The 13316-nt window shown below is 39.6% G+C and overlaps 1 protein-coding gene across 14 annotated transcripts in view; it reads right to left on the bottom strand.

The window, feature by feature from the left end:
- Window positions 1-2726: 2726 nt before the first annotated feature.
- Window positions 2727-13316, bottom strand: part of HECA (hdc homolog, cell cycle regulator) — a 45445-nt gene continuing 34855 nt past the window's right edge. For 12 of the 14 annotated variants that reach the window (XM_036317737.1, XM_036317736.1, XM_036317744.1 and 9 more), the window contains 2 exons: window positions 9059-9294; window positions 2727-6289 (listed from right to left, as the gene is read on the bottom strand). In XM_036317737.1, the coding sequence (XP_036173630.1) occupies window positions 6125-6289; window positions 9059-9294 (401 nt within the window). In that variant the 3' untranslated portion in view covers window positions 2727-6124. The remainder of the gene's footprint in view (window positions 6290-9058; window positions 9295-13316) is intronic. The other 2 variants (XM_036317738.1, XM_036317750.1) reach the window with 2 other exon arrangements.

Genomic DNA, 13316 nt, shown 5'->3' with positions numbered 1-13316 from the left:
GGGGCTTCACCCGACTTTTCTTCCTTCATCAACCACTTGCTGTGTCATCAGAACTTCAGAAAAATATATGAATTGTTAACATGATGAAAGTAATAACATGTAAAGCACTGTTTGCCAATCCATGGTTTTGAAATAACTCGGAATATCACTAATCATTAGCCCAAAAGATAGCCCCTAAAAACCATGAAAAAGAATTAAATCTCTAAAAGAAACCTGTAACCAGCACTTTTTTCCCCTAAGGTTGTATGGAATTTCAAATAAACACTAACCAGGTTTAACAACTCACAAAAGTCTGGGATACCAGACCTTCAGACAAGAAAGTAAGAAACTGAAAATGAAACACTCCAAGCTCTTTGAAAAGTTAGTCAAAAAGGAAAACCCTGTACAAATTAGATAGATCAATGCTGTCAAATATGACGGCTTGACATGTCTGAATCCAAAAACATCTCAAAGTCAGATCCCAAGGTGAATAAAATGATGGATTCATAGACTGTTGAAATGTCACCTTGCACCCACAGTTCTCAAACAATGATCTTAAGAAAAGGGAAGAGATGTCAACTAATTAATGCGTGAAAAAGGAGGATAGAGGACACAATTACTGATTTCAAATATAATTTTTCTTTTAGTTGTTTTTCTTAAGAATACGAGTTGCTATCAAATGTGCATGTCACCCTTATGCAGGGGCCCCAGCAAGGACTCTCAGAATTACTTCCATTTTAGCACCTGGGCTGCTACACCTTTTAAGTTTACTGCCTTGTCAAAACAAGCCCAAAGTCATCTCTCAACTGAAAACAATGTACCCATTCGTTGAGCTCATTTTGAGGAAGGACTAGGAGAAGAAATGCACACTTAATTCCCAAGTAGCCATTAACTACATGAACTTCTTTAGATTTAAGTTCTTCGGGCCTCAGTTTCTCTCTAAAATGAGTTTGCTCAATGAAATTTAACAAACATGTATTATTCTGAATACAACAAAAACCATACCCCTTGCTCTAAATTCTGGCATCTCTAAATGCTGTGACTACTATGGCTATGACTTTTCCACTATTGGGTTTATGAAGAATGTAATTAGGTTGTTCTAAATTTGATTTTAAGATATGATCTACATGTTCAATCAAGTGTATCAGACCCACTTGGCATGGGGTCCATCACCAGGAAATGGTGCCGTGGTGGCCGATCCCATTTGAACCCTGACAAATGTAGTCAGTGCTGTTATACTGAACTCCATGAGACAAAGTGCTTTGTTAATTTTCATTTTTGCTCTCCCTAAGGCATACCAATAGCAGATCAAGCGTATATAAAGTAATTATCACAATGCTACAGGCTGTCATTAGAAGAAAAATATGCCTTAAAAATACATTATTTCCACTGTATGGTAACACTGTATAGCACTTTACTATCTTCAAAGATATTTCACACTTATTAGATAAGGTTTATCTCAGGTATGGAGAGCTGAGAGAACATGAAACAAACCAAAGCTCAAGGTAAACTTTGTTTCTTCCGAAATTTAACTCCTTATTACTAGAGAAACAGTGTGGTCTACATAATTAGCGATCTAATTGCTGCCAAATTTAAGTCAAAACAATATTAGCAATATTTTAAGAAATGGAAACTACTAACAACAAATCATACTTTTCTTCCATTAAACTTAATTCTTAACAATTACTGTTTAACTTTATTTTTTCTCTCTACTGCAGTAAGAATTACACTTTCCTTGCAACCGCAAAGGAATTTTGTTGACATAAATTACACTAGTAGAAATCACAATATCCCAAGTCCATGAGCCTTTAAACAAAACAAAATGCATGCCTCAGATGTCAGAAGCAAATAAGTGGCAAGACAGGTTTTGAATCTACTGGCAGACTGGGCTCTTTCCTCACCCACATTTCCACATCTTATCCTATGTTCTAATGATTGTGTGCATTTCAACCCATTGGCTAAGAATATTTGAAATGAAGGGCAACAACATGGTTGAACCTAGATGTTATTGTGGAAGTGAATTAAGTCAGTCAGAGAAAGACAAATAACATATGATTTCACTTATGTGTGGAGTCTAAAACAACACACACACACACACACACACACACATAACAAATGAATAAAGAAAATGAAACAGACCCTACAGATACAGATATAAGGCTGATGGTTGCAAAGGGGATGGGGGTAGGGGGCTGGTTGAAAAGGAAAACAAACAAAAACTTTCTGAGCATATATCTAGACTTTAAAATATACTTGCTGAATGTTATTGAATGTTTCAGTAACTGATAAGGGCTCAAAAAAGTGAGGAGTCAAGGAGATTTGAAAGATAAACTACACTTGATCAAAGTGCATAAAGTCTGCAAGAAGTTTAATTATAACTCAGTTCCCATTTTCTTATCATGAAAAAGCATATGACCAAATCTTTTCATTACGAAAAATGTTACAGGCCTAGGAACCAAGGAAATCATCTGTAGAATAGGATTATCTATCTATTCAATAGAATTCCCTATAACCAGAACAATAATTTTAGATTATTCATAGGGAATCAACTGTTATACAGAATGCTTATTTTGTTGCAAAGGGAGTTTACCACGTTGTGACAAACCACTTTCAAACAGCATAAAAGGGTCAGTTTTTATTAGCCGCAATAGTGACTGTGAAATGGTTACCTGAATGGTGAACAAAACCTCAGAAAGTCTTCTCCACTACTTTTTCTGTCCAAGCTCAAAAAATAAAGTGACACAATGTAAGTTTCTGAAGCTTTATTATTTTTATTACATACATTTCACAAACAGAAACCTTCTACCATTACACACAATTCCATAACCAAATGTTTCAATTTTGTCAACATTCTTGAACTATTTACACTGTCTTCCCTTCACAAAAGTGCAATCCAAGACATCTTGACAAGTAATCTTTAATGACAAGAATACATTTTTAGCTGGTTTTAAAGATGCCCATCCATTATGTTTTCTTTCTATTACCTGGAAGGGTAATAAAGTCAACAGGACATGGAGATGAGCTGAGTTAGGCAGCATCAGGTTATAGGAACCAAAACACCGAACAAGAGCACTTTCGCTTCCCTGCCTCCCAAATCTCCAACTAAAATTACTCAACAGCTGCTACCATGAGACTAATGAAAAAAGCAAGCTATAGATACTGACCTGGCACAGGAGAACAGAGGGCAAGTTAAGACATGGTCTTATAGGACAAAATGAAAGATTTCAGCACGTTAGTTTTAGTGGTCTAATCAATTATGTATCAGTTTATCTATTAGTTTTAGGGTTTAAACAACTAATAATATTCTTTTCTGATTAATTAACTTCCCCAAAACAGATATGAAAATACTTCTTACTCTGAAAATGAACTTTTTTTTTTTTTTCAAAAACTAAAATAAAGACTGGAGAAAGCTCTTTCTTAATTAGAATGGAATAACTGACCTAACTCCCCAGTTTCATGCCAATATCTCTTTTCAGGTGTAAACCCAGTACATTAAGTGCTGCAGATGCAACTAGAAGAAAGTGGAGAACTGAGCTGGTCTCAAGAGAATGATGAGACCATCAAAAATAGTTTTCTCACTAAACTAAACTAGGTAATTGTATTTGTTCAAGGTGTATAACTCTTAAAAATAAGTGATAAAAAAGTTAGAGCAGATAACAAATTGCTTTGAAATTATAAGTCACTATGAGTGATTCAGACTATTGAGCACTATTCATCAGAAAAACAGAAGACGGATCTCTTGGGTGACTAGTACCTTTTAATATCCAAACCACAACAAAAATAATCACCTTTTTTCACATATTCCAATTTCCATCAAGGTACTCAAAGCAAAGTAGTTTGAAAAAGCATGGGGAAAATATTAAGGTCAGCAGGTTTCCAAAATAAGTTTTATTCTCTATATTATTGTATAATCCATTATATTTTATTCTCAAATCAACCAAATTTTCCATTTTAGACAGGAATGCGATGCCTTGAAGGCCAAAGATATCCTCAGATGTGATACCTATCTATGCCTCTCCTTTTGTGTAACTGCAGCATCCATAGGATCCTTTTTCATCAAAACAAAGGTCAAAAGCAAGTTTTACCTAATTATGTCATACTTATTTTTTAGGTAGTAGAAAGTGATATAAGGAGAAAATACTGAATGCAGCAGACACTACACTCAGAGCAGTTTTAGACCAAGGAACTTGCTAAATGGAATCTATACATAAACTTTAAGTTTGAGAATAATACTAGCAGGTTTCTCTACAAAAATTTAGGTGGGTTAAAGAACAGCATTACAAATACTTTACTATTCATTTTAAATTCAGAGGTAAAAGCCAAGTGGTGCTCAAAAGACAAAAGAAACTTTTGTACTTGGGTACATGAGAGAATTAACAGGGAAACAGTTAACCCACAATTACAGTTCTGTGTATTACAGACAAATTTGCAAAGGTTATGTCCTATAGACCTGTTGCAGTTGCATCAAATACTGTCAGACCAATGACGATTTTCTGCTTCTTACTGGCATTGAGCAGTTCCCCCACTGTGAAACACTTTTCAGATCATCAAACACCAAACCAGATGCGGTAAGCTGAATTACAATCATCTAAACTGAAAGATGAAGACTATTAACATGTGGGTTCTTTTTAAGGCTGTGTTGTTTCAAACAAAACATCAATGTTCCATGTAGAGCTAAAGCTCACTTGCAATAATGCCTGCACACTTCTGAGAGGAAAAACAACTGTTTATCTGAGGGGAGAAAATGGTATAAACCAAGTGAGTAATATAAATGCTCACATAACTCCGAATTTGGTTGCCCGTAAAATAATTTTATTTTAAGTTTTCAATTAGCATATATATATCATATTTGAAATTATCAAATTCATTTTTGTGTAATATTCCAATCCTATAAGGGCATAGGATGTATGTCTAATTAAATCACCAATATCTAATGAGCAGAAAGCTGTATGTTGAAAGCCCAATGCTCTGACAAAATAAAGACATATAGTATCATCTTTTTTTTCACCAATGGTAAGGTATCATAGAGATCTTCCAAATTATCTACTTTCAAACATATTGTTATACCTTAAATTCAGTGATTTTTCCAAAATGAAATACACTTAAAACAGAAATATTAAAATTATTCTTTTCCTCATACCCTCACAAATAATGTTTTCCTTTCCTCCCTAGGGCCAAATTTTTTATTTTAGAAACTCAGCATTAAAGGGGTAAAACGTTGCTGTCAGCAATTTTGGGGAAGAGAAGTGTGGCCATGAGTGGTTCCCAAACTCACCAGTGAGTTCTGTGGCTGTGAGATTTACCTATGAGAAGGGTCTGACATGAAGTGGCATTTCGACAGTGCAACTTGCATATATCAGTGCTGCCCAAATCATGTTATTATTCATGGATTCTCCTTGGGAACTAATGTGACCAAATTCAAATCACGGTTTTCTACATTTCTGCCCTCTTAAATCCATGTGCATCCAATTCACTTAGTATATTCTCTCTGCTATAGGTCAGCTTCCCGAAAAATATGTGCAATACCAATAGCTCTCATATGTCTCATAATTTGGATATTATCTTCAATATGAAAACTGACTATGAAACTAGAAGAGTGATGGAAATAGCCCTCATGTTAACTTTCAAATAAACTGTCAGTGAGTGTAAACTGCACGTCAAAGTGCGCTGCAGAAGCCAAACAAGATGGACTGACACGCCATCAGCTCCAGGCACAGAGTTACATTCACCTGTCACAAGTCTTCCCACGGCCCAGAGAAGATCTAAAGCGGGTCTTTAAACGGTTGACTTTGAGTAAGAAGAGTGTGCTCCCAAGTCCTACCAAACTCTTGGTTTAGAACCACATAATTCCTTTCTTAAACTCCGCCCATCCTCCCCACCACCTTAAACGCTGCAAGAGAGACTCTTTGTGATAGGGAACCAATACGCCAACTCACAGGACTGTCCACCGGGCTCTGGCCAGGACCACAGACCAACACTGGGGAGTCAGGGGAGGGCAAGGGCAGCCCATTTCAGTGACCACGTACACAAAGGAACTTTCCTTTAAGTTAGAAAAGAAATTAACATCACAGAATGTTTCCCTAGAAAAGATATGTAATAAAGTAATGGTATCGATAAAATAGCTATTACCAAAACAAAGCTTTCATCAATAAGCTTCCAGAACTTTAAAGGAGGAAAATGGCTTCACAAAATGGTAGTCCAGGTTGCCACAGTGTGGACACTGCTGGACGTTGCTGTACTCGGAGAAGTACTGCATCCCGATCCGCACGTCGATCACCGGCTTCCCGCAGTGCTTACAGTTCAGCCGGGCCTGGGGAGAAACACAGGCATGTAAGCCGCCACACCCTTCTGCCTCCCGAACCTGCCCAAGTCATCTGACCCCAAAGGCAAGGCTGTTACAGCCGCAAAACTGACCCAGAGTATAGTACCCTATCGTTTCTATTACCGAAAACAGGGTTGGCAAGGCATGAGATAAGCAGAAGACATACATGAATCAAGTATTCATTAGTCTGAAAGATTAACTCTGATTTCTCTCCCCATATGTAGCACCGCTACAAGAAAATGTAAACTTGTACCGCCCTAAATTTCTCCATTAAAGTCTCCAACAACAGGACATGCCTTCTTCCTCCGAGATTTCAAAGAGTGGCTGAGGCCGACTTCCCCCACCCAAAACTGCATAAACTTCTTTGAAGATTCTAAGTTTATTTTTAAAATTCATATACACGTTTTGCTCTACTCCTAACTATATTTTTATTTTCTTTGTATGAAAATAAAATTTCCCTAAAATGCTAAAGTAAAAGAAACAATCCAGGAAGCAGTGCTGTATTTATCCTGAGGCTTCCAGAACCCACCAGCACAGTGTATCCTCATTCACGCCCAGGCCTCTCTAACGGCAAACACTAGAGGTTTTCACCAACAGGCCTTAGGTGAATAACCAGAAATGATAAAGACAACAGGCTCTCAATTTAGATTCATTCCAAAAGTGTAATAGAAAAGTAGAACCTCATTTTGTCCCTGAAACACTGCCGGTGAGGTGGGTAGGACGGTGAATTTTTAGATCAAACTGAGGCCCGCAGGGGTAAAGTGACACGCCCAAGACCACACAGTCAGGAGGCAGAAAGGCCGAGATCTGAACCCAAGCAGCTTAAATCCAGAGCCCACACTCCGAGCCACTACCGGGACTGCCTTTCTCTAACCTGAGATAGCCTCCCTTTTAACTGACTAACCTCTTTGAGCAACAGTAAAGGTGAGGGATTCTGAGCACACATCTTTAACTTGTTTATTCCTTTCTAATAACTAATCATTGCTTATGTTTGGCTCAAAGTTTGACTGGAACACTTTCCTTGATTCCTTAGTCATGTCTAACACTTAGACCTTCACAGTGACCACAGTTACTTGGTTTTTTTTAAAGCCAAACAGCAATCAAACGTGTTTTCCATTTCAGTAGGGAGGGAGGCAGAAAATAAAAGTCTGGGCTTAAATTGTTTTAAGTGAGAAAGATACAAGAAGTCCAACAGGTTGGGTGTGCAGAAGGCCATTCTGCTTTTCTCCAAGGTAAGGAAACAACCCCATTGCCTGTCAGTGGTGCCCTAGAAAGAACGCCAGCCTGGGAAGTACAGGTTTGACTCATCGCTGTGACACACTTGTGTAAAACCTTCTCATTTTCCAGGCCTCCATTATATATGGAAAACAAAGAGGCTGGACTAGATCCCCCAGGTCCTTCCAAGTGATAACATGCTATGAATTACAGGCCCCACCATGCTTTTATTTCCTTGTTTCTCTAAAGACAGACCTCTCTGGTGTGTATGTGTGTGTGTGTGTGTGAAGAGAGAGGAGCCACTTCCTTTTGTTTCTCACCTTGTGAGCTGGCAGTAAAGCACAGTGAGTATTATAAAATGCTGCCATGAGTAACTGATAAACTGTAATATCTCATTTCCAAGGCCAAGTTTTAAACAGAATAGAATAGCATAAAAGTAGTCAATTGTGGAATTAAATGACAGGCTATGGATGGCCATTTAGGTCTCTCATGGCCCTATTTCACCTTTACTAGTAAGATCACTAGTACAGACGAAGTACAGGTGAAATGCCGACTCTGCCAACATTTTAATTCAACAGACACAGGGTATCCTCTGACTAAACTGCCAATAGTAAGGATACTCTCTTCACAAAAACCAAAGCATGCTAACGATGCAAGACTATGTAGTATACTAATAAAGTGCTTATCCCTTTATTAAAAGCCAGGCGTGGCCACTGAAGAGTGAAAGAAAATATCTCTCCGACCCACAAAGATCAAGGAATTATACAACAAAAGCTTGTTTTTTCCAAGCACTTGGAAATAAACCAAGATATTTCCAAGGATTTTGTTATCTCCTGTGTTTCTATGGACTTATTTAGTGTTTTTGCATGTTACTATTTCCCTGTTTTGCTGGTGACAGCTAAATGTCAGATGCTCTCTGAGCAGTGCTAACTGCCTCTTTCATGTCAACCTCAAACACCTTACAAGGCAGGCAGGTCCTGGGTAACTGTACTGGTCTGACAGGAAGGAAATCCTGTCTGTTACAAAAAGTGAAGCTTTCTTCTTCCTTTTAAATAAAACTTTGCTTATTAGAAACTCAGTACATGTTAACTATATAACACATTAGACAATGTAAGTAAGCAAAAAGAAAGCTCAAGAACCGCTCGGCAACCCACATCCAGAAACCAGCTGGTAACTGGATAGCAGATTCCTTTTTATGTTCATTTTTGACAAATGGGAACATTTATACTCCTTAGAATTTTTTTTACTTAAAATACTGAAAACATTTCCCACATACTTAATCACTACTCTACAATATCCCTTTTTATGACTGCATAGTCCAGTGACCACTGCAGCACACTGCAGTAAACCCACCACCACTGCTGGGCTTTGGGGGAATGCTTCAAATGCTCACTAGTAAAGCAGCTTCCCCAGGCCGTCCGCCCCCACCCCCCCCACCCCTTGCCCAGGTAACTGCAACGCTGACTCTAACTCCTCCATGTTCACCTGGGGACAGAAGCCTGATGTCACCAGTGCTCCTTCTATGGGGGGGTCAATACCAACCTGACAGCACGGAGAGGCGGCCAGGATGTCGTAGGTATACATGGTGCCCAGCTGGTGCCAGCTGCCGTCCCACCGCGACTTACACTTGATGCAGATGATCTTGTGAACCCCCTCCAGGCAGTCCACGCACACCGCATACAGGTGCATGAGTCTCCCTGTGCACAGAGACACAATGCTGAGGGTAGCCATCAAAGAAATCCCCTTTTGCCGCCAAAGGGGGTTAAAAATTGGCGCATCTATCAATTATAAGCAAACATTTTATCATATGGATAAATATAAAAAGCAAAGTAGATATCACATGTCCCCAAGTTGTCCTTTTGAAATAAGGATAAATTCCAACTACTGTCAATGGACCATGTACTTTAAGTTCAATATTTAAGTTTAAATATTGCTTCAATTCACTTTTCCAAAAAAATGCTGCCAGATTGCCAATACAGACATCCAAACTCGAATGACCAAGCCTCAGGTGCGCAGAACCAGCCTGCGGCCAACAGGACTTTCTGCACAGAAGTCTGCATGTGGCACAGAGAGACTGGACCGGCAACACTGGTCTGTACTCGTGGGCTCTCTCACCCACTAACAAGTCCCATGATAAAGTCAAAAGTCTGTCCTGGCACTGCGAGCCCAGAATTATACCACAGCCAAAATTGCTATGTTAACTGTCCTTGTCCTCAAAATTACTCAGCCATCACCACATCTAATTTAGGCACCAGAATTATATCTTACTTGTAAGTGGCATTTTAAAAGGAGTTCAATGTCTTGTTATTTACTGGCTCTTAAAAGCCACATCCCCATTCCTCCATTAGTTATTAACACCTAGAAAAGATGCCACCCAGTTTACACGGAAGGCTTAGGTTAGGGTTCAATCATTGGGAAAGAGTCAGAATGTGCAGGATCTGCTGGCGTGATGAGTAACAGCAACAACGCTGCTCTCTGCGTGGGGATCAGGAAGCTCACTGTGCTAGTAACTACCATCAGGAGCACAGCTGCTCCTAAGTGGCTTCTTATTCAAAATGTGCTGCTCGCTGGCTGGTCTGGGATCGGGCCATTTGAAATGAATAAAACTAAAAAAAAAAAAAAAAAAAAAAAAAAGACCGTAGCCTTTTAGGTAATGATGTTTACTTTGAATTTATATTAGTTCACACAAACACTCCATCCATGCTTTTGTTCCAGCCCTCCGGTCCAGTTTAAGAACCCATTGTGGCCCTCGAGTCAAAAAGTTTGCCCACCCCTGAGCCAGACCATGGCCCATCACTCCTCGGTGCTAAGAACCAGCGTGCTCCTTAAGCTGGAGAAGGGTGTACGGTAGTTCAGAGATCCCTTTTACAGCATTTTGTCTCCTCTTTGAGGACTAGGTCTTACTCATCCTTGTAGGCAGAGTCTAGCATAGTGCCTGAAACGTGGAAAGCACTCCACAATTGTATGTTGAATGAATGGATGGGGCATTTCAATAGCCAAAGACAACATACCCTTGGGGGCCTCCATGTCAAAACTGGGAAGGGTGGTGTGAGCTCTGGCAATACTGTTCACCTCTGCTCTAGGGCACTGAAAATAAAAGGTCGCACATACCATCCCCAGAGTGGCCCGGGAACATTTCAGGATGTTAATTCAAGCATCCAGAAGATTCTAGATAACACTTCATCCCCAGTTTCCCTCCTGGATTTACTGTAATTCTCAACTATGCAGACACACAGGCAGCTGCTAGGAAGGGTAGGGGCAGGGACAGACAAAGGTCAGGTGTTGGTAGCAATGATGAGGTTGACAGGGAGTTTTTGCTGAGGGCTTACCAAGGGTCTGGCACTGTGCTATGAAGCAACCTGAAGCACTGCACTTACTAGTAACCCTCACAGCAACACTATAAAGAAGCTATTATTGTTATTCCCATTCAGATAGGAGGAAGTGAAACTGAGAGAGTTTGAGTGGCTGGCCCGCGTTCATAAAGATAATGAGCAGCAAAGTCCAGACTTCAATTCACATCTGCCTGACTCTTAACCGCTAGACAAACTCCTGGTGTGGACTGAGTCTCTGGATTTGTTTCAGTTACTATTATACATTGTCCTAAATACAGAGAAGTTTACATTTCTGAACTCTAGGGTTGTGAGATCAAGCAGAAAGTGGAGATTCCTGAGAGAACAGTCACCTGTGGTTCTAAGTGGAAAAGAAGTACAATAAAAACTTCCTCATTAGATCCATCTTAATAAATATTCAAGTCAAACAAAAATATCTAATCAGAGGAAGAGTCAGAGAATGAAAGCTGGAGCTGGAGCTGGAGGCTGGGGAGGGCAGTGAGGGGTAAAGGGCATGGAGAAGGGGTGACCATCCATACGGGCAGCACTGAAAATAACAGTTATTTCAGCAGCATATAATCAGCTGCAGCCAGGAACCTGTGGCCTGGAACCTGGCCTTTCTGCTGGAGTTGAACATGCTGTGAGGAATGCATGGCCGGGACTCTGATGGCAGAAATGATTTACACTCGTTTGCTATAAAAAGGACTGCATGGACTTCTCCGAGATGTGACAATAACAACACTGGCACATGTCAAGGTCCCCAGAGAACATGACAGACATGACAGAGCTCTTTATTATAGCTTGAAAGTGCACCTACAACCTGTTCTCCATCTACGCTACTCATCCCCCACTCTAGAACTTCTGCTCAACCAAATGGTTCTCTCCAGCTTTCTCACTGCCTCATTTTTTTAAACCACTATTCCTTTGCATACTGCTTCCTCTCCTTAGCAACAATCACCTGGTGTGGCTAGAACCTCTGCCTAAAATCAGTCCTCCTTTTGATATATACCTTCACATTGCCTCTGACTATGCAGGCCAAAGGGGCACCTTGTTCCTTGGAAATTACAGGACGCTTAATGTACGTAATAGCCAGATGTTACTAGGTCCCCTTGTGGCACTAGAGCCATAGGCCAGGGAATTAGTTATATTTTTATAAAAGCATCATACATCCTAAGGTTATAAACCGATAAAAGGTAAGGACCAAGAGTACCCAGCATATGAAATTCTTAAGTTTGATTGGCTGATGAATGAATTAAATGAAAAGAATTTGTCCATCGTGAATGGAAAAAGAACACTACTACTCTCATGTACCCTCCACCTTTGTATCCTCATTCATCTTCATAAAGAAAATTTCCAGCCTAAAAATGGAGACTAAAGGTGTTTCAACTTACTATCCTCTAAAATTATCCCCAAACAGTATGAAGAACAAGAAAAACACAAAAACTCCATCTTCTGTGAAACTAAGAGGTATCTCAAACCTGAACCAGACTATGAGGCCAGAAGTTGGATGGAGGAATGGTAAATGGTTTACCTTCAAACTGGACAGCGAACACAGGGAGAGTGGAAAGAAGTGCTGAAAGGGAACGAGTCAGGTATACAAGTAATCAATAGTCTATACAGCTTTTTCCATCAAGAAGCAGAGTCTATTTCATCATCCCCTGAATCTGGGCTAGTTTTACAACTTGTTTTGATGAACAAAATGTAATGTTACTCAGGTCCACGCTTAACTTTCTCCCTCCTGGGAACGCCATGTGGAAAGCCTAGGCAAGCCCACTGGGAGGTGAAAGGCACTACAGAACAGGGATGGGCAATTCCAGCTGAGGCTTCCGAAGCCAACTAGCCTGCCAACTGTTAGATGTGTGGGAGAAGCCATCCTAACAAACAATCCATAGAACTGTGAGAAATTATAAATCACCAATTTTAAACCACTAAGGTTTGGAGTGGTGTGCTTTATAACAAAGGCCAAACGATACACGGGATTGGGTGAAACTCTAAAAAAATGCATGAGAACAATCCCTGCAACTTCAGCTTCCTACCCCACTGAGAAGGAAAAGAAATTGCATCCATGAAACAAGAACAGAATACTATTAAAAAGAACTCTTAGAAATTATAAATATGAGGACAAAATCTTTAAACTCAGTATAAATACTGGAATATAAAGTCAAGGGAATCTTCCAGAAAGCAGAATTAAAATAGAGATGAACAATAGGGCCAAAATATAAATAATAAAGGTAAACCAAAAGTAATTTCTCCAAACTTAAGACCATAAGTTCACAAAGTCAAGAAAGCACCCTGTCCAATGAATGAAAAAAAGAAAGACCCATATCATGGTGAAAATGCAGAATGCTAGGGAGAAAGAGAAAATCTTAAAACCCTAGGGGGAATAAAGGAGAAGGAGTAATATTAAATAATATTAGACTTCTCAATAGCAACACTGGAAGACAGGAGACAGTGAAGAAATGCCTTAGATA

The sequence above is a fragment of the Myotis myotis genome, unplaced genomic scaffold, assembly GCF_014108235.1.
Source record: "Myotis myotis isolate mMyoMyo1 unplaced genomic scaffold, mMyoMyo1.p scaffold_m19_p_7, whole genome shotgun sequence".
Taxonomy (NCBI): Eukaryota; Metazoa; Chordata; class Mammalia; order Chiroptera; family Vespertilionidae; genus Myotis; species Myotis myotis.
This window is presented reverse-complemented; position numbering and strand designations above follow the sequence as displayed.